At 36.8% G+C, this 25,000-nt stretch overlaps 2 protein-coding genes across 3 annotated transcripts in view; one reads left to right on the forward strand and one right to left on the reverse strand.

Annotated features, from left to right (window-relative positions):
- LOC137634979 (uncharacterized) overlaps nucleotides 1-19,081 on the reverse strand; it is a 205,253-nt gene extending 186,172 nt beyond the window's left edge. Inside the window, exon 1 of the mRNA XM_068367575.1 lies at nucleotides 18,911-19,081. Within this exon, the coding sequence (XP_068223676.1) occupies nucleotides 18,911-19,006 (96 nt within the window). The 5' untranslated portion in view covers nucleotides 19,007-19,081. The remainder of the gene's footprint in view (nucleotides 1-18,910) is intronic.
- LOC137634980 (medium-chain acyl-CoA ligase ACSF2, mitochondrial-like) overlaps nucleotides 1-25,000 on the forward strand; it is a 41,740-nt gene that overhangs the window by 15,487 nt on the left and 1,253 nt on the right. Inside the window, exon 14 of one of the 2 annotated variants that reach the window (XM_068367579.1) lies at nucleotides 1-1,191. This exon is cut by the window's left edge and continues 1,085 nt beyond it. The exons of the other annotated variant lie outside the window; for it this stretch is intronic. The gene's annotated coding sequence lies outside the window, so the exon portion shown is untranslated. Of the gene's footprint in view, nucleotides 1,192-25,000 lie in introns of those variants that run through there. 2 annotated transcript variants of the gene reach the window in all.

Consider the following 25,000-nt stretch of genomic DNA (forward strand, 5'->3'; position numbering starts at 1 on the left):
TCAATATTGCAAATAAAGATATATAACCTCTTTTATTTTTATGTCACTAACATAATCGCTAAACAGGGTTGTGGTGGCCTGGTGGTAGCGTCCTTGCCTGGTGATTGCCAGAATGGGGTTCGAGTCCCGCTCCCTTGGTCGCTGCAACTTCAACATCATTGTGAGCTAAGGATGGGGTGTTTGGGGGAGCCTATAGGTCTATCTGCTGGGTCATCAGCAGCTATTACCTGGCTTTCCTTGGTCCTAGCTTGGGCGGAGAGGGGGATTTAGGCGCTTATCATATTAATATGATCAATCTCTAGGGCACTGTCTTGCTTAATAGGGCAATTTCACTGTCCCTTGCCTCTGCCATTCACGAGTGGCCTTTAAACCTTTAAACTAGTTATTTAAAGTGGTGTAGCCTACTACTATGAGATTCAGGGCCTCTGTAACACGGTTTTTTGGACTTTGCTCCTTATCAAAGCATCGGGTGTAGCTGAAAGTTGACATATGTATATTTTACAACCACACACAAATTTTGTCAGCATTATCAATAACCTAAACCCGATGGTTTTAATTTTTATAGAGTAAAAATTATCCAGCCGACGCCATGGCCAGTGATACCGAGCCAAGAGTCGAAAACATTCATTACGTAAGCAATATAAACACCTTTGGACAAAATTTTGCCCCGCCCATCCACCAGACACCCATACACCTTCTTCCATCTGCTCTGAAACCCATAACAGTCAAGAATGGCTAACAGGATTTGGAATTGCCCCCGTGGTTGCAAACCTGCATTTGTCTTACGACTTGCAACTTTATACAGTCATGAGAAAGCCCTTGGCCATATCTATTATAGCCTGAATAGGTAATTATTCAGTTTCTAGTTTAAATCCAATGTTTATGGTCTGATTTGTATTTAGCGTAACATGATTATAATACTTGTAATGTCATTCAGGCTTTTGAACATTTCCATTAACTATTCACTATGCCACCGAGAGAGAGAGAGAGAGAGAGAGAGAGAGAGAGAGAGAGAGAGAGAGAGAGAGAGAGAGAGAGAGATTGTATGTAAACAGTCTTTATATAACTTTTTTTTGTTAAAATAAGATTTTTGTGCTAAAATCTCCATCAGACCAACGGATCATCCGATATAATTTTTTTTTCTTCTTCTTAGGCCGTATGAACGTGCTGGCTATGTTTTGGGCATGACTGCATTTTGTAAATAAATCATGAATAGTTTTAGGAGTTTTATTTGTACATCTAATGGGAATCTATAGAAGTAAAGTGAACATAATTCATTTATCCTTTAAAACATTTACTACATGTAGCAAAACAAATAGTAGTAAAGATGATAATGCAATGAAGGAATGATACCATACTTTATCTTTAGCTTCAACGTCGGCCATAATTTGTCAGCTTAATGAAATAACCTATCATCTAATGTTAAACTTAATTTCTGAGGAGGCCATGGCTTATTGCACAGTGAAAAAACATGACAAAGACTTTATGAATGGCGGAACAATACATAGATGTGGGTGGGGTATCAGTGCTGGCGTAGTAATACTACTGTAGCAGTACTGCCGCAACAGTAGTATGCATGAATTAAACGTTTAGGCCAACTGCTGGGATCATTGAGGATCATTTAGCACTTCTTACAACTACTCGAGAAATGAGTTTTTATAGCCAGAATTTGAATTTTCTGATCCAACAATGCCCATGATATCCTTCAGTGTTATCCTGATTCATAACGAGGCCAAAGTGGGTGGAGTCTCACGAAGTCATCATTCTGACGATAATTATTGGTGAAGGTTTAAAGCGAAAATACGGTACCGGCTATCTTTTTTTTTTTTTTACAGTAAATAGGTAGGTAGATAGACAATGAATAAAAATTGCTTGACATTGGATATAGCAGTTATCAAATCAAGCTGGTCTACTACGTTTTTGAAAATTACCAACTATTCCATACACTTTGTCAATCTGATTGTGACCTATAAAGAAGACTGTAATTTCTTAGGAAACTTATTTTGGGAGTTAGACAAATAATCGAAGTGTTTTTGTATTTATTAACATATTTTGTTCGTTTGTTCATTATGACAATTCTCAGTGGAGAGGTTTCAGAGTTCATAAAGGTGTACTGCTTTGCTTTTATTTACACTTTTGTGTTATTGTTGGCAGAGGTATAGCCTTCGTTACGTATAACCAATCATCGATCGAGAAAGAGAGAAGAAATGCCGTCATAAGTTACGTAACGAGTGTGTTCGAAACCTTTTCTCTGAGTAAGTTGGCCCGTCTTCAAAAATCGTCACTTTTACTTAATAAAGTACCAAATTTATTCAACCTATGTAATGCAGAATATAGTCAAAATTTATGTGTAGATATAATGTGCAATCTGAATAAGCGTTATATTTATGAAATTCATAGAAAAAAAGTTATTGCGAAAAAACCGTGTTACAGGGGCCCTGAATCTCATAGTAGTCTACCTTTCCTCATTTGCAAATATTCCCCTAAACGGAAATCTGGACCAGACTACATATCCACCATGGGGAATTTTGACCCAGGACAACATTCACCTAGTTGGGAATAATTTCCATCTTTATCGATTACGAAACAATGCCTCTATAAACTGGCGAAATGAACAACTAAGTGAATTAAGTCAAGTAATAAAGCTAATGACTACTATTTAGAAACAATGACTTGCACATTCAGAAACTTCTATATCTTCTATTTCCGCACAAGGTAACGGTAAAACGCCTTACATAGGCACAGAGATTGTTTATTGACGGTTTTCGAAGTGATACGACGTGATAGGTCTGGAAGAGAACAAAGAGAGGGGCAAATAAGCACCTGGCGACCTAGGATGTTACCGGCGTAGCAAGAAAATTTTCTCCCCCGATTGAAATACCCCCCTCCCCCGGGAAAATTAGCCTAGGATAGATTTCCCCCGGGGAATAGAAGCCTGGGCTGTTATTCTTCCGGAGGTTATTTCAAACCCATAATTTTCACCCTATAAACCATTTCTCCCCACCTTACATAAAAGTTTTGACCTTTATTTCCACTGCAATTAAACGGTTCTCCCGTTATCCCCTCCCCCCTTTCCAGATAGACTCAGGTGGGAACCTGGGACTTGGGGTGAGCGAAAACAGGAAAAAAGTGATTGTTTAACACTAACGAGAATCGTAAAAGACCACGGAACCTAACACACCCACCTAACCTAACCTAGTAGTTCCAAGGTCACAGACCTAAGAGAGGACCAGACCTCCGGACTCCCCCCTCCTGGGTCACAAACCTGCCTTACTCACAGACCTAACCTGGGGGAAAAGCCTCCCAGACCCCTTCCTAGGTCACAAACCTGCCCAGATCACACCTAGCCTAGGAGGAAAAGATCCCTGACTCCCCCTCCTAGGTTGCAAACCTGCCCAGGTCCCAGACCTATACTGGAGCAAGACCCCCGAACCCTCTCCTTGGTCACAAACCTGCCCAGGTCACACCTAGCCAGGGGGCAAGCCTCCCAGACCCCCTACCCAGGTCACAGACCTAGCCCCCTTCCCAGGTCACAGACCTAGCCCCCTTCCCAGGTCACAAACCTACCCAGGTCACAGACCTAACCCCCTTCCCAGGTCACAGACCTAACCCCCTTCCCAGGTCACAACCCCTTACCAGGTACAAACCTAACCAGGTCACAGACCTAACCCCCTTCCCAGGTCACAAACCTACTCCCCTTCCCAGGTCACAAACCTACCCCCCTTCACAGGTCACAAACCTACCCAGGTCACAGACCTAACCCCCTTCCCTGGTCACAACCCCTTACCAGGTCACAAATCTAACCAGGTCACAAACCTAACCAGGTCACAGACCTAACCCGCTTCCCAGGTCACAAACCTACCCACGTCACAGACCTATCTCCCCTTCCGAGGTCACAGACCTACCCCCCTTCCCACGTCACAAACATACCCAGGTCACAAATCTACCCAGGTCACAGACCTAACCCCCCTTCCCAGCTCAGAAACCTGCTCAAGTCACACACCTAGCCAGGGTCTATATTAGGTGTAGGCCTACCATAAATATCACCATTAAATTTTAGTAGCCATGCGTCACCATAGCGATACGCTTACAACAGCAGTGGATTTGGGGAATCTTGGTCCAGAGGAGGGACTATTATCCTAGGACAAAATTATCCCAGGGATATATATCTTGGGGCATATTTCCCCCGGGGGGAAATTTGGACATGGGGTAAAACAGACCATTACACCGGATATGGTTAGGGTACAACGAATCCCTGTATTTCACACTTTCTGTGATAAGTGATATGATGCCCTATATCAGGCTGGGGGGGGGGGGGGCAGAGAGAAATAACCAAGAAAAAGAGAAAATATTCCAGGTCTACAATTTCTGATGGTATAAAAAGCCCTGGCTACTTTTCGATGAGGGGTGCCCCGGTTATAATCTAGGCTAGTTTTCTCACGGAAGGGAGATACAACCCAGCCTACTTATTGTAGTGGGGGAGAATGGGCTCTTGGAGGAAAAATGACTAATCCTCCTAGAATGGGCTAGACTACTTTTGCTCGGGGGTTGGGGAGTACTTTACAACAGCCAAGACTACTTTTTCAGAGGTTACTTTATCCGGGGGGTTAAAAACCCCAGGGTACTTTTCCCAGGGGAAAAACTTCACCCCAGGCTATATTCCCTAGGCGAAGGAGGGGGTGACTGATCAGGCTACTTATCTCAGTGGCCAACCGACAAAGCTACTTTTTCATCAGTTCCTATTTGATTCAACAGCAAATTAGGCTTGGCTTTTCCCATTATCAAATATGTATACAATCGTCTCATTATCCAATATCCTGTTCTGATTAAAAATCACTATCCACACAAGGTTAGAGGTGTTATCCAGAAAACTTTCTTCCAAAATAAAAAAAAATGGCAAATATGTGATACTTCAATTTCTAGCCAAATACATGAACCAAATATTTTTCCTACTTGCCATCTTGTGTTTTATGCATTTCTAACCATGATTATTGGGGAAAACCACAATATTATGAGTTTTTGGGCACCCTTAGATAAAGGACAATTATAGGGAAACCTGGGATTTTGGCCGGGGAAATGCCCAAAACGAGGGATTTGCAGCAATAATAATGGTCATAAATGCAAAATAAACACAAGATAACCAGTTGGAAAAATATATGGTTCATGTAAGTGGCTGGAAATTAAAGTATCATGATTATTCATGATTCACTTCACGACCTTCTAATGGCGTTTGTTACACCATGGCTCGCTACGTTTGCAAAATTAACATTACTTCACTGCTCATCTGTTCTGGCAAGTGGTACATGGATGCGCTGCACACGCAAACCCTGTAGGTCATTATTTCGGGGGTATTTTCTACTTTCACATGAGCAGCAATAGCTATACTGAAAGGAGAGCGTTTTTAACATTACCAATTACCGAAATAGATGAAATTACACTAAATTTTGAAATAGATTTTACTTCCCTCTTGGAGACGTCTTTGTGTGATGGGAGTCATGCTGGAACTGAAGGTGAGGGTGGAAAAAATATGGTTGTTATAGAACAACACCCGGAGACTTGTACATAAATATTTGGAAGCTCGTAACTGATTAAAAAATAACCAGGTAACGATTACGTCATACAAAAAAAAAAAAAAAAAAAAAAAAAAAAAAAAAAAAAAAAAAAAAAAAAAAAAAAACCTGGGAAAAGCGAATGCAAACAAGGCATGCGCAGTAACTCCTGATCAGTCCCCCAAAAGTAAACAATGACATTACAGTGAGAATCAGGCTTTACATTTTAATCGACCGATACGTAAGTTATTATGCCCTAGTTCTCATTAAACATATAGAGATAAATGCCAAACTAGACAACGCTCGTCCATTTCTTATCAGCAAATTTCAGTTTCGCAAGTAATTAAAGTATCATAATTTACATTAACCAAACAAATGACTAAAAAGGAAAATATTCCAGTTAAAGGGGTTCTTACGTCCGCATATACAGACGTTGTATTTATAATACAATTTCCTGTATTCATTATACAGTAATGATAAAACTCTCCTCTAACATGAGAAAGATCCTTCAAATGCCAAAGCACCAAAAGGCAACGCCACATAGAACTTAGGAGTAAGTGAGGAATTGTTAACACTTTGTTATATTTATGATCTTATTCTCATAAAAAAAAGAAAAAAAAAAAAAAACTAATGAGAGTGATTCTGGGTACGTCAATGCTAGACCCAATTATGCGATAATCCATCACAATATAAAGAATACTCCCAAATTTGAATGAACGCTCGAATTACTGATATGGCGGAAGGCTTAATCTTACTCCCTTAAGATTAGCAATGAGTAATATTGTAGACAATTGAACTGCAATTTACGTCCGTATTGGTAAAATTTTATTCTCATTTCAGCAGAAAAAAGTTCGAGTTCCAGAAACTTTTTTTTTATTTACAGATATGAACTTACGGTGTTTAGCAAAATCTTAAATCAACTCAATACAAATTAAATCAATTGATAACAAATATATAGTTTAGCATTCACCGATGACAGTTTTGACGACCCATATTTCTAGGTGAGCAAAACTGAGGCAAGGAAGAATTAGTATTGAAAGGTATCATGACCCGGTTGCAGTCACTGTAGGGAGTTCAATACTCTTTATAAACCCGGTGAAGTTGATTTCCCAGTTCTCTTCCAAATTATTATTATTATTATTATTATTATTATTATTATTATTATTATTATTATTATTATTATTATTATTAAGCTACAACCCTAGTTGGAAAAGCAGGATGCTATAAGCCCAGGGGCTCCACCAGGGAAAATAGCCCAGTGAGGAAAGGAAAGAAGGGAAAATAAAATATTCTAAGAACAGCAACAACATTAAATTATTATTTCCTATATAATCTATCAAAAATTTAACAACACAAGAGGAAGAGAAATAAGATAGAATAGGGTGCCCGAGTGTACCCTCACGCAAGAGAACTCTAACCCAAGACAGTGGAAGACCATGGTACAGAGGCTATGGCAGTACCCAAGAAAAGAGAACAATGGTTTTATTTGGAAGTGTCCTTCTCCTAGAAGAGCTGCTTACTATAGCCAAAGAGTCTCTTCCACCCTTACCGAGAGCAAAGTGGCCAGTGAACAATTACAGTACAGTAGTTAACCCCTTGAGCGAAGAAGAATTGTTTGGTAATCTCAGTGTTGTCAGGTGTATGAGCACAGAGGAGAATATGTAAAGAATATGCCAGACTATTCGGTGTTTGTGTAGGCAATAGGAAAATGAGCCGTAACCAGAGAGATGGATCCAATGTAGTTCTGTCTGGCCAGTCAAAGGATCCCATAACTCTCTAGCGGTAGTATCTCAGCGGGTGGCTTGTGCCCTGGCCAACCTAATACCTATGAAATGCAAATATTCAGTTCTGGATTACATGTATACATATGGCAAGCGATAGTTTATTTTTTTATCTAACTTCAAAACTTTTATCAAAGACATTCCAGACAGTGGACACGAGTTTAGAATTGATTCTCTTGTTTCCTTGACTCGGGAAACTATAAAGCTCCATAATTGTAAATGACCTGCTTCGCAGTTGTTTGGGTAGCCAGCGTTTGAATTTTTTTTTCAAGAACATTGTTGCTTCTTACTTTAAAGTAAGACAATAAATAATGTCACTCATGTACTTTAATTCGAATCCATTGATACACAATAAATCAAATTTTCACCCGTAAAAGAGGATTGGAACTTTCTGAATTAATTTCATAATACCAACATATGGAATACCAAGGAATTCTACATAGGTAAACTTGTAAATTATAAACGAAAGCAAATAAAACATGATCAAACAGTCATATCGATAAATTTAAGTGAAATTTATTCATAAATGATAGTTAAGGAACGTCTTTATTATGTCCGTATGTTTACGATGTATCCCAGTTACCTTTCCAGACGTTACTTGGACAAGCTACGGAATATTTTATATTTGATAGATCTCGACATGTCTTCAAATATTCTTGTTTATATAATTCTAAATATAAATGGAAAATATTATGAATGATATATTTAACTATGGAGGATTCGCTTTTTATTAATCGAGAATTTCTATACATGTATTATTAATCGTTCTAGATCCTAAGAAATTTAATAATTTAGCAACTACTAAGTCTTTAACGTGTTAATCATGTGGGTATATATATATATATATATATATATATATATATATATATATATATATATATATATATATATATATATATATATATACTTATAAAACATAGATAAATAAATCAAACCATAAAAATCTTATTCATGTCAATCTATTTCGGGAGAATTTCGGTGTAATTGAACTGCCCCAAAACATTACTGATTAGCTAATCGTCTGGAATTACTTTCTCCCACAGAATGTCTCACAGGTTTATTATCAGTTTCGATGACATAGTTTCCTTTTCTTATCTCGGTTATTGAGAGTCCGTGTTGACTTCATTTGCTTTAACAAGATCAACAACAACAATAACAAGAGCAATCAGAGATATCTGACCTCCGCCAAAGGTTAATGGAGTCGTCCATGTCCTAAGATCAGTCTATAGTAGAAATTTCGTCAAAATCCGTCAATTTGTTTTGACTTTATCTTTAAAATTGCGAAAAATACAAATCTGTATCATTTCAAAATTTTAATGGGGTCGTCCATGATTGTGGTGAAAATTTCGTCAAAATCCGTCGAGTAGTTATGACGTAATCCTGTTCCTAGACATACAGACAGACAGACACAGACAAAGAACTACAAATCCGGATCTAGAATCCTGATCTGGAACCGGATCATCTCCAAAATTCAATGGGGTCGTCCATGGCTTAAGATCTATCTGTGATGAAAATGTCAAAATCCGTTGAATAGTTTTGACGTATTCCTGTTCATAGACATACAGACGGAAAAACAGACAAAACACTACAAATCTGGATCTAGAATCTTGATCTGGAACCGGATCATCTCCAAAACTTAATGGAGTCCTCCATGGCCTAAGATCTATTTGTGGTGAAAATGTCGTCAAAATCCGTCGAGTAGTTATGACGTAATCTTGTTCATTGACATACAGACCGACAGACACAGACAAATTGCAAAGCCGGATCTCGAATCCGGATCATCTCCAAAGGTTAATGGAGTCGTCCATGGCCTAAGATCTATCTGTGATGAAAATGTCGTCAAAATCCGTTGAGCAGTTTTGACGTAATCCTGTCCATAGACATACAGACAGACACAAACAAAACAAATTGCAAAGCCGGATCTCGAATCCGGATCATTTCCAAAGGTTAATGGAGTCGTCCATGGCCTAAGATCTATCTGTGATGAAAATGTCGTCAAAATCAGTTGAGTAGTTTTGACGTAATCCTATCCACAGACAGAAACACAGGCAATGAATAAATAAACAATTGAATAAATAGAAAAATAAATAGATAAACCGACTCGATTTTATAACTGCCTTGGCGAAGGTAACACCAAGAGTGAGAGGGCAGTTTGCCCCCTTTCCTTCCTGAGAGAAATCTCAGCTTCTAATCTAATTATCATAATAATAATTACACTGCGCATTCAAAGAGCAAAAAATGCTTGTTTAACCGACAAACGCATGAATGCACATGCATTCGTACATAATTGTATGGAGATTACATACTGTATATAGAAAATCAGACTTATAAAATTTCAATTGGTATATGGTTACAATGATGGTCTCAACAATGAAAAGCCACAGGTTCGATCCCTGAGTGAGATTTGACACTTCCGTTAAATGATTATACCTTTAATGAACCAACAAAAAGAGGATAACTTTAACCTAATAGTTCGTTGATTGTGGTTAGGTCACGTGTAGGTTGCAGGACATATGAATAGCAAACTCAACTCAAGCTAAGGTAAGAGACCTTTAATGAATATGCGAAAAAAATGTAAAGTGACTATAATTAAGTGTGCACCAAAGAATGGAATAACTGTTCGCCATTAGTAAAACGATTTTCTAAAAAAAAAAGAAAATAAAAAAAAAAATAAGTAAACCCTGTTGCATGATGCAATTAGTAAGACGATTTTCTAAAAAAAAAAAAAAAAAAAAAAGTATACCCTGTTGCATGATTCAAATTTATGAAGTGAGGTCAACACAATCAATAGGTTGATGATGTGCATTGCCAGAGTATCTTATCTAACCGTTATACGAACGCACCAGAGACTCGTGAATGGATATAAACCCGAGTAGTGCACAGTACTACATACTACACAAGAGTAGCAGTCATACCCTTCAACAGGAGGAATTCCCTCCCGTTGCTGAAAACTTCCCAAAGGTAAACACTCGAATGGGTTCACTCTTTCTTCCTTTTTGGTTTATATTTATTTTCAGTGACGGGTTGTTGTGGCCTGATTGGTAACGTCTCTGTCTGGTGTTTGCCAGACAGGGGTTCGAGTCCCGCTCAGACTCGTTAGTGCTATTAGTGTCTGCAACCTTACTATCCTTGTGAGCTAAGGTTGGAGGGTTTGGGGAAGCCTATAGGTCAATCTGCTGAGTCATCAGCAGCCACTGCCTGGCCCTCCCTGGTCCTAACTTGGGTGGAGAGGAGGCTTAGGCGCTGGTCAGTCTCTAGGGCATTGTCGCGATTGCTAAGGCAATGTCACTGTCCCTTGCCTCTGCCATTCATGAGCGACCTTTAAACCTTATATTTAGAGGCCGTAGATTGGAATTTTGATTCGGTTTGCTTTAATAGTCAGGGGTTGGTTTAATAGTCAATACTAGTATGTAGTTACGGACTCATTTCAGGGGTCCGAGGATATGTTAATGATATGGCCATTTAGAAAATATGATAGTATTGATATAGGATAAGATATATCATATGTATCGTATGAAACTTAGTAAATGTACTCCTGTCCTTTAAGAAGTTTCAGTAATTGTTTTGATCAGCGTAACAAGTTTTTCAATATAATGCCGGTAAAACATATAAATCATTATGAAGGGATATGCAAAGTGAGCTAGAAATTTACAGACAATTCATTGATTAATGCTTAAATAGTTACTTTATTACAATATGAGATTATTGCAGCTGGGTATATGGCAAGACTTAGGAAGACAGTTATCCATGTATCAAATACCCATTATTAAAATAAATATTACCAGACATCTTAAGTCAAAAATGTTATAAAATTTAGTTACTTAGTTCACATTTCTCGTGAAAGAACTCTAGTCATATTCCGGTAAATTTTCTGAGTGAAGAAATCTTTGCAAATTTTAATTTATTTTTCATTTGAACGAACATTTTAGGCAAAGGCCAGAAAGAAATATAGTAGTCTTAATAAAAATGTAATTTTCCTTACAAAAAGGGTTAGCATACAATAGAACAGTAACAACATTAAAGTAAATATTTCATATATAAACTATAAAACATTAAAAAACAAGAGGAAGAGAAATAAGATAGAATAGTTTGCCCGAGTGTACCGTCTAGCAAGAGAACTCTAACCAAAGACAGTGAAAGGCTATGGTATAGAGGCTATGCCACTATCCAAGACCAGAGAACAATGGTTTGATTTTGGAGTTTCCTTCTCATAGAAGAGCTGCTTACCATAGCTAAAGAGTCTCTTCTACCATTACCAAGAGGGAAGTAGCCACTGAACAACTACATTGTAGTAGTTGACCCCTTGAACGAGGAAGAATTGTACATATGGACCGTACAAAGAGAATGAAAGAAACAAGAAATGACATCTGAATATAGTTAGATATTTCATGAATTCCATCTTATGTCTCAAGATACAAAAAAAAAAAAAAAAAAAAAAAAAAAAACGTATTCAAGCCAATCCACAGATAATGAGTTCGTGTGATATAGCTCATTCAAAGATAAGAGATTTATGTGATACAGTAAAGCCTTCAAAATCCCACTTGCACTTGAACACTCGTTTCCGTAAATCCTGTAATTGTGATAACGTTGCCTAATCTCAAAATTGACCTAATTTTTTCTTCCTCCTAATCAGTTTATTACCCCCTGACAATTTGTAATACAGTCTTTAAGAAAGAAACAAATATTTTTTTTTTTTTTATATAATTAACGAGGTGTAATTATTTTGAGAGTATGGATGACCATTGATCGCTAGAAATGACGTAAAATTATATCTTGTAATCTTGTAGAGCTGACCTGGATATAAATATATACTATCCTTCATTCTTAGAAGAACAAACTACACTAAATATTTAAGTTTTTGGCAAAAGTTCTTTCCCTTCAAAAAGTCCAATTCGAAACCAGATAAAGTTTTGCCAAAAACTGACCAAAACAAGTTTAGTTATTTAGTCCTTTATGGGTGAATACAATATGCATTTTATTTGGGTCAACTTTACAAGATACTCAAATTTTTACGCCATTTCTTGCGATCCCTTTTCCTGCTTACTCCGAGAAATTGACACCACTTTAATTATAAAGGCAAAAGTCATATGTTACAGACTGTATTACAAATTGTCAGTGGCAATGAACTGATTAAAGGGAATGAAAATTTAGGTCATTTTTGAGATAAGTCATATTAGTAACACGAACGTTATCACAATTACATAATTTACGGAAAGGAGATCAATTGAAAGTAGAATTTTGGATGTTTTACTGTATCACATAAACATCTTATCTTTGGATGGGCTATATTACACAGACACCTTATATATATATATATATATATATATATATATATATATATATATATATATATATATATATATATATATATATATATATATATATGACAACGCCCTCTTCTCTCTGCCATTGTTCCTTCACCAGTTTGGTGCACAACTATTTTGAATGCGAAGATGGTTTACTTTTGTAAATATTTTAATCAGAATTTGCTAATTTGTTTTTCAGACCAAAAAGAACAAAAGCCTTGACTAAGAGCTACGTCAGTGGGTCGAGTAATTCTCCTCTTCTCGGAATCACCATTGGTCAGCTTCTGAACAGCGCGGAACGCCGCTATGGAGATCGAGAAACCTTGATCTCTGTGCACCAGCGCATCAGAAAGACATTTTCTCAGGCCAATCAAGATGTAAGAAAGCATACGATTTTAACTTCGTGATAAAGCGAGGTTCCCGTCTTTCTTTAAATACTGATTCTCACTTTCCCCTTCCTGTGTTGTCTATCACGGTTAATGAATTAATAGTATCTTCAAAAAATAACCTTTAACTTCAGTCTCGTCTATTTTGCAAAATGACAAGAGAAGAAGGTGCATCACTTTGGTAAATAATATCTAATTCTTACATAAGTCACTGATCACTATGAAATATTTTTCAATGTCATTTGTTCCATACTCATGTATTTTTTTTCATTCCTTGTTCGATTAGGCCAACAGATTAGCTTCTGGATTTTTAGCCTTAGGCCTAAAACGAGGTGAGAGACTTGGCATCTAGGGTCGGAGCACCTACGAATGGTACCTCACACAGTTTGCAGCAGCCAAGGCTGGACTGATTCTGGTAAGTGGAAAATTAGTGTCCTGACAACGTGAAACGTGGCTAGTAGATTTAAGCAACTGTTAAGAAATTTTCAAGCCGGAATTTAAACTTATGTCATTTTGATTGTGATTCAGAATGTCTGGCTTAAGCATGTAAACTATACTTGATAAATATTTGTAGGAGGTAATTAAGATGGAAATATAAGAAATATTATGGGATTGGATATGTGATTTTCTTCTGAGAAACCTACAAACACAAGCACATTGACGTTCATTGCAAGTTATTTTTCATTGAAAAATTACTATAAGATTGATTTCGGTCCAAATAAAAAGACGATATATATATATATATATATATATATATATATATATATATATATATATATATATATATATATATATATATATATATAATAAAATAAAAATATGAACACGAAAGCTAGGGGGAAAGTTTGGAGCTTCTAACTCTACCAGTCGCTTTCTATCCTAAGCCTTTCATTTTCCCTCAGGTCAACATCAACCCAGATTCCCGTCCTAACGAGTTGCAGTATTGCCTGAATAAGGTTGCCGTGAAAGCCATTGTTTGCGATGAAACCTTCAAAAGTACAGAGTGAGTGAAATGATATTCTCGACATCTTTGTTTAACTCTCCACTATTATAACCATCAAAAGCAGAGCGAATTGTATACACTCATTATCAGTTTATTAATGTATTATTATTTTTTAGCTTGAGTCAGTTGGTAATTTGGAACAATTGTCCGCTACTGAAATGATTATTATTAAGATTTAATCATCTTTATCAAGTGCCTATCTTTAAATTATATATTGCTAAAAATCTGTTTATATTTTTATATTTTACAATATACATCAATTACCAAACACAAACTTAATTTGTCTCATCACAAGAACAAGTGTCGAGCCATGGAACTTTTTTTGTACCCGATGATTTTGCGTCATACAGCTGAAGGTCAATGCGACATCCATTGATATTTTTTGTAACTTACAGCTATTACACAATGCTGTGCGATTTAGTACCCGAATTGCCCGAGAGTCGCCCCGGGGAATTAAGAAGCTAACAGATTCCTCACCTAAAACAAGTCATCGTCAGAACAGAAAAGGAACTAGAGTGAGTTGGGTTAAATTTCTGACCCCTTTCTGATAGAAGATAATGAAAGTGTCTTTGAATTGATTTTAGTATAAAACAAAATGGATTCAGATATATACCTAAATCGAAGTAACTTATGATGAAGAAATTACTAATGAATAATTGAAGTACAGTAGATCCATTTCAGAATAATGTGGAGATATTTTCTTAAACTTGTGGGTTTTCTTTATAAATAGTTATACAATCTGTGGTGGGACGGGAGGGGGGGGGGTTGTATCAGTGCACATAACGTGGTACACTGTAGGCATTACTGAAGGGCCTATCTGCTGAGTCATCAGCAGCCACTGCCTGGCCCTCATTGATCCTAGCTCGGGTGGAGAGGGGGCTCGGGCGCTGATCATATTTATATATGGTCAGTCTCTAGGGCATTGTCTTGCTTGATAGGGCAATGTCACTGTCCCTTGCCTCTGCCATTCATGAGCGGCCTTTAAACCTTTAAAACCATTGGCCCTTCGCTTCCTAAACTTTAATCAATCAATAAATATTGATACACTCCTAATGAATTGAACCCAAGCTCTTGTCATTGTTAATTGACTATGCACAGACAAGGAAATGATAGAAATAAAAACACTATCAGTTAAACCTTTGAAATCAAGTTTCTTACGAATCTTGAATTCATAAAGATCGTACCTTTCTCCCAGTGACACTTATAGATTCGAAGAATTGTTCGAGGCCGGGGAGACCAGTCACATGAAAGCTCTAGAAAAATTATCTTCTGAAATACAGTTCGACGAAGCTTGCAACATTCAGTTTACTTCGATGAGTGACTGGGAGAAATTTCTTGTCGAAACTGTTTTATTAGTTTTAGATCTCATAAATCAAAGGACTAAATAAACTAGGGAAAATATATTGATCAGGATTAAAGTGCATTATTTCCCCTTATTCACTATCATAGCTTGTTACTTTCATAGATGCAGTAGGGGCGTCTTGAAAGAAAATTTCGATCATAAATAGCTTAAGCAACGTATTTAATCTTAATGTACATTTATATGTGTTATTTGTTACTATAGAGTAAGCTGAATTTGTGTCAGTACGTGTTCCTAAGTGTGATGGTTTACAAAGATAAATTATCAGGCTGCTTGGAAAATTCTATTTACGATTATTTGCAGGGAACTACAAGCTCACCAAAAGGTGCAATGCTCTCATAATATGTTCGTCAACAATTCATTTGGAATAGGGAAGAGATGCGATTACGGAAAGACGGTAGGAGGAAGCAACATGTCACTCTCTCTCTCTCTCTCTCTCTCTCTCTCTCTCTCTCTCTCTCTCTCTCTCTCTCTCTCTCTCTCTCTCTCTCTCTCTCTCAAATATATATTTTCGATGGCACTTTTTATAATTAAGAAATGAAAGTGAAATTAATAAACGATAAATCAGTTACAGATAAAACTGATGTCCGTAGCTGTTCTATTTTTTTTTCTTTTTTTTCAGAAAAGTATCGATTTCGTAAAAGTATAATTATGAAAAAATATATCTATAAGTAAGTAAAGAAAGAAAATATATTTCACTTATAATCAAACTTACTCGAGCACTGATTACGGACTAACTGACACCATTAACTTTCCTGCAGGAGCATAGGATCTGCGTGCAGGTGCCCTTGTACCACTGCTTCGGCTGCGTCACAGGAACCTTAGCTGCCGCTCACTTCGGCGCAACTTGTGTCCTGCCCAGCTTGAGTTTCGATTCGGATGCAAGCGTGCAGGCGATACAGGATGAAAGGTAGGTCTTCATTTCTTTCAGTAAAGATATTTTGCTAATTGTAAGCTGCTCTTCTAGGAGAAGGACATTCCAAAATCAAACCATTGTTCCCTAGTGTTGGGTAGTGCCATAGCCTCTGTACTATGGTCTTCCACTGTCTTGGGTTAGAGTTCTCTTGCTTGAGGGTACATTTGGGCACTATTCTATTTTATTTCTCTTCCTCATTTTTTAAAAAAAGTTTTTATAGTTTATATAGGAGATATTTATTTTAATGTTACTGTTCTTAAAGTATCTTATTTTCCCTTGTTTCCTTTCCTCACTGGGCTATTTTCCCTATTGGAGCCACTGTACTTATAGCATCCTGCTTTTCCAACTAGCGTTGTAGCTTAGGAAGTAGTAGTAGTAGTAGTAGTAGTAATAATAATAATAATAATAATAATAATAATAATAATAATAATAATAATGCTTTAGGGTACACTCGGGCACACTATTCTATCCCATTCCTCTTGTTTTTTTTGAAGTTTTCATCGTTAATATATGAAAGATTAATTTTAATGTTGTTACTGTTCTTAAACTATTTTATTTAGATTGTTATTTAATTCGCTCGTAATGCATTTATTTCCTCATTTCCTTTCCTCACTGGGCTATTTTGTGTGTTGGAGCCCTTGGGCTTATAGCATCCTACTTCTCCAAATAGGGTTGTAGCTTAGCAAGCAATAATAATAATAATAATAATAATAATAATAATAATAATAATAATAATAATAATAATAATAATGAAAATGGACAGTTTCTGATGTCAGGATCGTTGTATGATAATTTATACATTATCGTTTTATACGTTCGCTGTTACTGTTCTTGAAATACTTTATTTTTCCTTTCCTCACTGGGATATTTTCCCTGTTGGAGCCCCTGGGCTTATAGTATCCTGTTTTTGTAAATAGGGTTGTAACTTATCAAATAATAATAATAATAATAATAATAATAATAATAATAATAATAATAATAATAATAATAATAAAGTACCGGAATGATGTACGACAGTGAAAAATTCTAATACATCCAATACTATATTTTGTACTTTATGAACTCAACAGTGTTTGCGACCTGCGAAAAATAACGGCTGAATATTGAGATAGATATGCACACATACACACACACACAACCCCTCTCACCAGGGTATGATTACTCCCTCACACCCTACCAGAGGCACAAGGAGAGTTGAGCGTGACCGTAACACACACACACATCCTACCAGAGGCACAAGGAGAGCTGAGCGTGACCGTAACACACACACACACACACACACACACACACATATATATATATATATATATATATATATATATATATATATATATATACATATATATATATATATAATGTATATATATATATATATATATATATATATATATATATATATATATATATATATATATATATATATATATATATATATACAGTATATATGTACAGTATATATATATATATATATATATATATATATATATATATATATATATATATATATATATATATATATGTATATATATATATATATATTTATATGTACAGAATATATATATATATATATATATATATATATATATATATATATATATATATATATATATATATATATATATATATATATATATATATATATATATCATACACACACACATATATATATATATATATATATATATATATATATATATATATATATATATATATATATATATATAAATATTCAGACTCTTGCTCTTTATTACACAGGGGAAATATCGTAAATAAATAGCTTAGCCCCTCCCCTCCTTACCCCTGGCAAAACAACGAAAAACTTAATTATTTGTTCTCCGTATTGTTTTGATGATATCGTAATCGCAGTTGTCACCCAGCCCAATCTGCTTCGACCTGTAATGTCACTATTTTGAACACGTGATCTTTATTAACCAATCATGTATTAAGTTCTTAAACGTATCGTATGCTTTTTTCCTACTGTTTTTTGGAAAGTTTTAATCTAGTTTGATGTGGTCAAGAGAGTTCAAGAGAGTGGAAGGGGAACTTCCGAAGTTCCGGGTGAAAGTTTCCTACTTGCAGGCTACACGTCGGGGCAATCCATTGCAACCTACGTTAGGTTAGGAAACATAAAGCTGGGATTTGTAACTGTACGGATACAATGCCTTTATGTAAATTTAGAGCATCTTTTCCTAGAGTTGCGTTTTCATAAACTAAATATATCGACAACGAAAAAAAAGACATTTCCATAACAGGAAAAATACTTAAATCATCTTGGACCGTTATGTGCATATTAAAGTAAACATTGGCAGTTGGTGGTTTCGGCCACTGATCTTGAAAAGTTTGCATTCCGAACTAATTTTACTCTACTCTTTGTCATCAGGAAACTGCAAGGCACAAAGTATTGCAAAATAAGCTTACTTTCTAATATTTACTAAATATGTTAATGACACTTACAAAGAACTGTTTACCGTTACGCAAAGAAAAATAGATTTTGGTTAGTTTCCTAACGAGCATTAGGTCTATGACTCCCAAATATGACAAATAAGCAAATGTTCTAAATTTAAGAATGATAAACACTTACAGAGATGAAAAATGTCTACAATACTAACCTTTATCATCACAGAGTCACATCTGTCTACGGGACACCAACCATGTTCGTCGATGTCCTGAATTCCCAGCGGAAGAAACCGAGAGACTTGGGACATCTGTTCACCGGCGTCATGGCAGGAGCACCTTGCCCGCAGGAACTTGTGGAATCGGTCACGACTCACGAGTGAACCGAATATGAAAGATTTTCTGGTTGTGGCGGGATGTTAAAAAAACAACCCCCACACCCTTGAATCACTCTAAACAGACCAATGTCTCCTCAATACAACCTTTCCCCTTACGTTATCAGCAGCGGGACTCTTGGACAAAAGGACAAAAACAAAACAAAAACATGACCTTAAAACTATAATTCTTAAACCTTAAAATAAATCATAAACCATCCACATTCAAAATAAATACTTTAAACCAATCAAAACTTAACACCTTAAACTAATCAAAACTTAACACTAAAGATAAATACCATTCAAATAAACGCAAAAAATCCTAACAAACTTAAATTATACCACACACCAACACCAAAAATAAATATATATATGAATTTCTTGTATAAATATTATGGTACACCAACACGGTCGCCACACACAAGCCGGACTGTCTTTACGGCACACAACTCTGTGTTCAGCAGTTCATTGGGTGGCAATTCGCCACAACTACTTCCCTGATTGGGGTCGTGGTTATTATTAGCACCACCATCATCATCATCATCATCATCAATCGTAAGTAAACGGGCCGGTCATCAACAATCGTCAATCCAAAGAGCAGTCTTAATACCAAAATCAATCACAGGCCAGGTCGTCAACAGTTGAGCAGTCAAATGAGCAGTACAAACAAAATCTTAATACAGGCCAGGTCATCAACAATACATCCACTTTCAAAATTCGGTCTCTCCAAAGGAGGAATCGCAGCTTTGAAAATCAAAAAACACTTCCACGCTGGTCGAAAATATATAAATAGTTATCCAGCACTCACACAACTGCCTTAAGCTGCAGTCAAATAAAAAAGCATTCGCTCCGAAACATTCACCACTGCCATAACCTTACTAAAAATGTAAACAAACAATCTCATTTGTACCAACAGTCTTCCTCACCACAAACGATCGTTACACTAACTACTTTCGCTCGCTAACACAATCTCTCTCTCTCTCTCTCTCTCTCTCTCTCTCTCTCTCTCTCTCTCTCTCTCTCTCTCTCTCTCTCTCTCTCTCACACAGGATTTGGCAAAACAAAAATTAAAAATAAAGCAAAAATAAATCCTCCACATTCCTCCCCCCTTACTTTGCCAAATCCTTCTCACACAACACTTACATTATTTTTTTCATAACCCAGTCGCAGTCGGGAACGGGACCTCTACTCCGAGTAACTGGGCCTCCATATACTCTCTCATTCACTTCTTCCTTATCACAATCATTAGCTACATTAACACTATTCCTATCTAAATCCCTATCATCTAATATATCATGTACAATCATATCTACCTCGTTCTCATCTGGCCCTATAATTTCACTCATTTCTGTAAACAGTTCATCCATTTCATCAAAAACATTCTCAACTTTAGCAAAAGATTCATTCATACTACTAATCATTCTCCTGTCTCTCATTCTCGCATTCGTCATCCTTTCTTTTACATCACCTAAGGAAAAGCCACACACACTATAGGTATCATTCATACTCAGCCATGATTCATCTGTATTAACACATTTATCTTCCATACACACTTGCACATTTACACCCTTGTCATACTTATTTCTAGTCTCACTTTTACTTATAAAATTTTCCCTTTTTTCATCCTTACGTAAAACTTTCAAACGCCTCTTTTTCCTATATTCAACTAACACTAATTGTTTATTTTCCAGCCCTAACTTTTTATGCATACTAGATTCATACTTGCTCATTTCTAACCAATTATTCATCCCATTCTCACAAACATTGATCCTATTCCTTCCACACACACAGGAGGACTCACCCAGCTGAACCCTCTCACACTCTAGTTTCCCGAACATCCTAGCTGACTTACTCCCTTCTTCCTACATACTCTAGCTACATGCCCATCTGCACCACATTCAGTACACTTACCCCGCGGCTCCTTGCACATTCTAGCATAATGACCATCCTTACCACAATTACCACAAATCACATTCATACGATTACTCCTACATCCACTTGCTACGTGCCCAGTCATACCACACCGATAACATTTTACCCCTTTCTCTTTCGTGCACTCGCTAATTCTATGCCCTACCTCACCACATCCAAAACAAGCACCAAGAGCCCATCTACATTCATTCTTCTTATGTCCTACTTTCCCACACCTATAACACTTTTCATCACGGACACGGCTATCTGACATACCTCGATGTGCACTCACACTCCTATCCCTATTGCGCCAATTACCCTGCCTAAATCCTTCATTTGTCCTTACAGGTATTCCCACATTACTCGCCCTAACACTCCTATCTACTACATTATCAGCTACCCTCATTGGTCCTCTCAAAATTGCGTCCTTATAACTACCAAATTCTATTACACTTTCTTCCATTCCAGTTCTTACACTCACAGATTTACTTTCTTTCATGCACCTATCTAACTCATAATCCTCAACTATCTCTAGTATATCATCCCATGTCAATCTCTCTTGCGTCCACCTCATTTTCTCTTTGCGTTTCAAATTAATAAATTCACACACATTCTCAGGTACTGTTGCCAAAAACTTCCTCATTAACTCCTTATTCTCATTTATACCTTCATCCCCATACTTCTTCCTAGCTAAAGTTTCCAACCTACATACGTACATTGATATAGCTTCTCCTGCATTCATCCTTGCCTCATCAAAATCATTCTTACGCTTATACTTAACACTCCCTTTCATACGTTTTACCTGCTCAATTATTCTCATTTTCACACTTTCATAATCAACGTCCCCTACACTCATTATCACTCCATACATCGTCAACAAATACCCAGTCAAATATTCTCCTAACTCCCTAGCCCAAACTCTTTTACTATCACCATACTTATCCTGACAATACCTCTCATACTCCTTGAAAAAATCATTTACATCCCTACTGCTATGCTCATTGAACCTTTCACACCGAGGTACCTCTCTCATAAACACAGTCTTACACACATCACGTTCATTCTCACTGCTATCATCACTGTCTACTCCCCTGTTACCTTCTTCCTCATTTGAATATAATGAATCCACTTCCACACTTAAATTCCTATCCTTAACCATTCCCTTCTTACCCTTTTTCTTACTTACCACTTTCACCCATTCACGATCGTCCTTGCTATCAGCCTGATACTTTTTCTTCTCTTTCTTCACATCACTTTTACCTTTCCTTTCATCTTTCCTCTCCCCTTTCTGTTCATCCTTACTATGCCTAATTCCCTTATCTTCAATATCACCATCACTATTACTACTATCACTATCACTTCCTTTCCCATTATCACCTACCTTAACCTTCTCTTTCACTACCAACCCATTACCCGAAGCTGAGGACACTCCTCCGACTGCACCTTCACCCATTATAGTTTTCATCATCCCCATGACTTGCCCCATCATATCTTCCATTCGTTTCTCCATTCGTTCTTCATTCTCTCGCATCCTCATCTCAACACATTCTTCCACTCTCTCTACTGTCCCCTTTAACTCCCTAAGCTCCTTCTGCATCGCCGCATTCTCCCAGTTCAACCTCTCATTCTCTATTAGCAACCTCTCCTCACGCTCCTTACTCAGCCGCAATTCCTCCTTCAGTAACTTGTTCTGCTCTTCCATTTTTCATCAACCTTAATCCTAAATTCTTAACCTAATTCCGTCCTTCGTCCAACAGTCCAGCTTCTATCCCACCTCAGCAGTCCCTGTTCGGGCGCCAAAATAATGTGGCGGGATGTTTAAAAAACAAGCCCCACACCCTGAATCACACTTACTGACAATGGTCTCCACAAAACAAACTTTCCCCTTACGTAATCTATAACCAGACTCTTGGACAAAAGGACAAAACAAAACAAAACATAACCTTAAAACTATATATTTCTTACAGACTATAACGCTCAACATAAACAAAAAAACACATTTATCAATAATCATACACTTAACACAAAACAGGCCTTAATCATCCCACCATTCAATTAAACCCTCAAAATAAATAACGCTTAACAACTTACAAAACATACAATAAACGTAACATAATTCAAATAAACCAAATTTAAACCCTAACAAAACTTAAAACTAAACCGCACAACCAATATGTAATTCTGAGTGGACACTTTCGTCCGCACAAGGCCAACAGTCTTTTGTAGCCAAAAACACAACTCTGCAGCAACCGGACCGCTGAAAAATGTTAATGCACAATTGCACTTATCATCATCGTCATCATCATCATCATCTAATATATCAATATGCCAAACCAATTCCTTCAACCGGGCGGGGTCGTTACAGCATCTATTTCATCAAGATCCACAGAGCAATCCAATCAGGTCCTTAAACAATCCAGGTCATCAATAATTCATTCCAAATCTGAGCAGTCGTATCAAATTCCTTAAACAAGCCAGGTCGTCAACAATCACATTCATATAAATCTCTCCCCAAAGGAGGAATCGCAGCCTGCCAAAAAAAAAAAGAAAAACACTTACGAACACTTCTAGCTAACTGAACTATCGCACTATAATCAAAGATAAATAATAAATTGTTCCTATCATTCACAATCACGACAAGCAAAGATAAACAAAACTGTACTTACTTTGAAAAATCAAAAACACTTCCACGCTGGTCAAAAAATAATAATCCAGCATTCAACCACACAACTGCTTCAGGACGCAGTCAATCAAAAAAAGCATTCGCTCCGAAACATTCACCACTGTCGTAACCTAACTAAAAAATGTAAACAAACAATCTCATTTGTACCAACAGTCTTTCTCACCCCCCAACGATCATTCTCTAACTACCACTTGCTCTTCGGCGCACACCGCAGTCACACAAACACACAACCAAACACTCAAACACACACTCAAACACACACTCAAACACGCACTCAAACACGCACTCAAACACACACACACTCTCGCGCGATCTAGAAAAACTAAAGCAAATGAAATTCTCTCTCTCTCTCTCTCTCTCTCTCTCTCTCTCTCTCTCTCTCTCTCTCTCTCTCTCTCTCTCTCTCTCTCTCTGGATTTGGCAAAAACAAAAAAATAAAAATAAAGTAAAAATAAATCCTCCACATGGTAAGCTCGATTAGAATCTTCTTCTTCTTCTTCTTCTTCTTCTTCTTAATATCGTTCTAGGTTCCAGGTTATCAATATTCTCAATGTATAGTAATAGTACTTTATGATAATAATAATAATAATAATAATAATAATAATAATAATAATAATAATAATGATTAAATTACATAATTCTATTGATGCTGGCTTTTATCAAAAAATATTCGAAAGTCAAAATGGCTTAACTGAATCTGTCAAGTATACTGTACTATCCTTCTCTTTAGAAAAGATACGAGTCTTCCTTATGAAAAGAAAAGAGGACACATGCCACATTTCCCTCTGTAAATGAGCTTACATAAAATATTATACCCCTGACTCATCAACCTGGTTCTTTTGGTTGGCGCATCTTCCCCAAACTAAAACATGACCATCTTTTTACGATTTAAACCAACGTTTCTTTCCCTATGTTACGTACTCAATAAGACGAAAATAAGTAGTCTCATAAAACATATACATTTAGTTTTGGGAAACTAGTTCCATGATATTAATATAGATAACTATAATAAGAAAGCAAGTCACCACTGAAGAGTATTTCTTTCCTGCACAGGTGATGTACGGAATGACGGAGACCAGTCCTGTGACCTTCCAGTGTTTCACATCAGATCCTGCATCGGTTCGCTCCTCCACCATTGGGTATCCCTCAGACCATACTAAGGTAAAGTAGTTTAAAGGTGGCAGAGGCAGAGGTAAGGGATAGCGCAATGTCCTAGGGACCGACTACATATTCATATAATAAATGCCAAATCCTCCACCCGTAGGTCTAGGAAAGGCCAGGTAATGGTTGATGATGACTCATCGGGTAGACCAACTGACTCCCCCAGACCTCTCATC

This window comes from Palaemon carinicauda, chromosome 45 (assembly GCF_036898095.1).
Source record: "Palaemon carinicauda isolate YSFRI2023 chromosome 45, ASM3689809v2, whole genome shotgun sequence".
NCBI classification, from domain to species: Eukaryota; Metazoa; Arthropoda; class Malacostraca; order Decapoda; family Palaemonidae; genus Palaemon; species Palaemon carinicauda.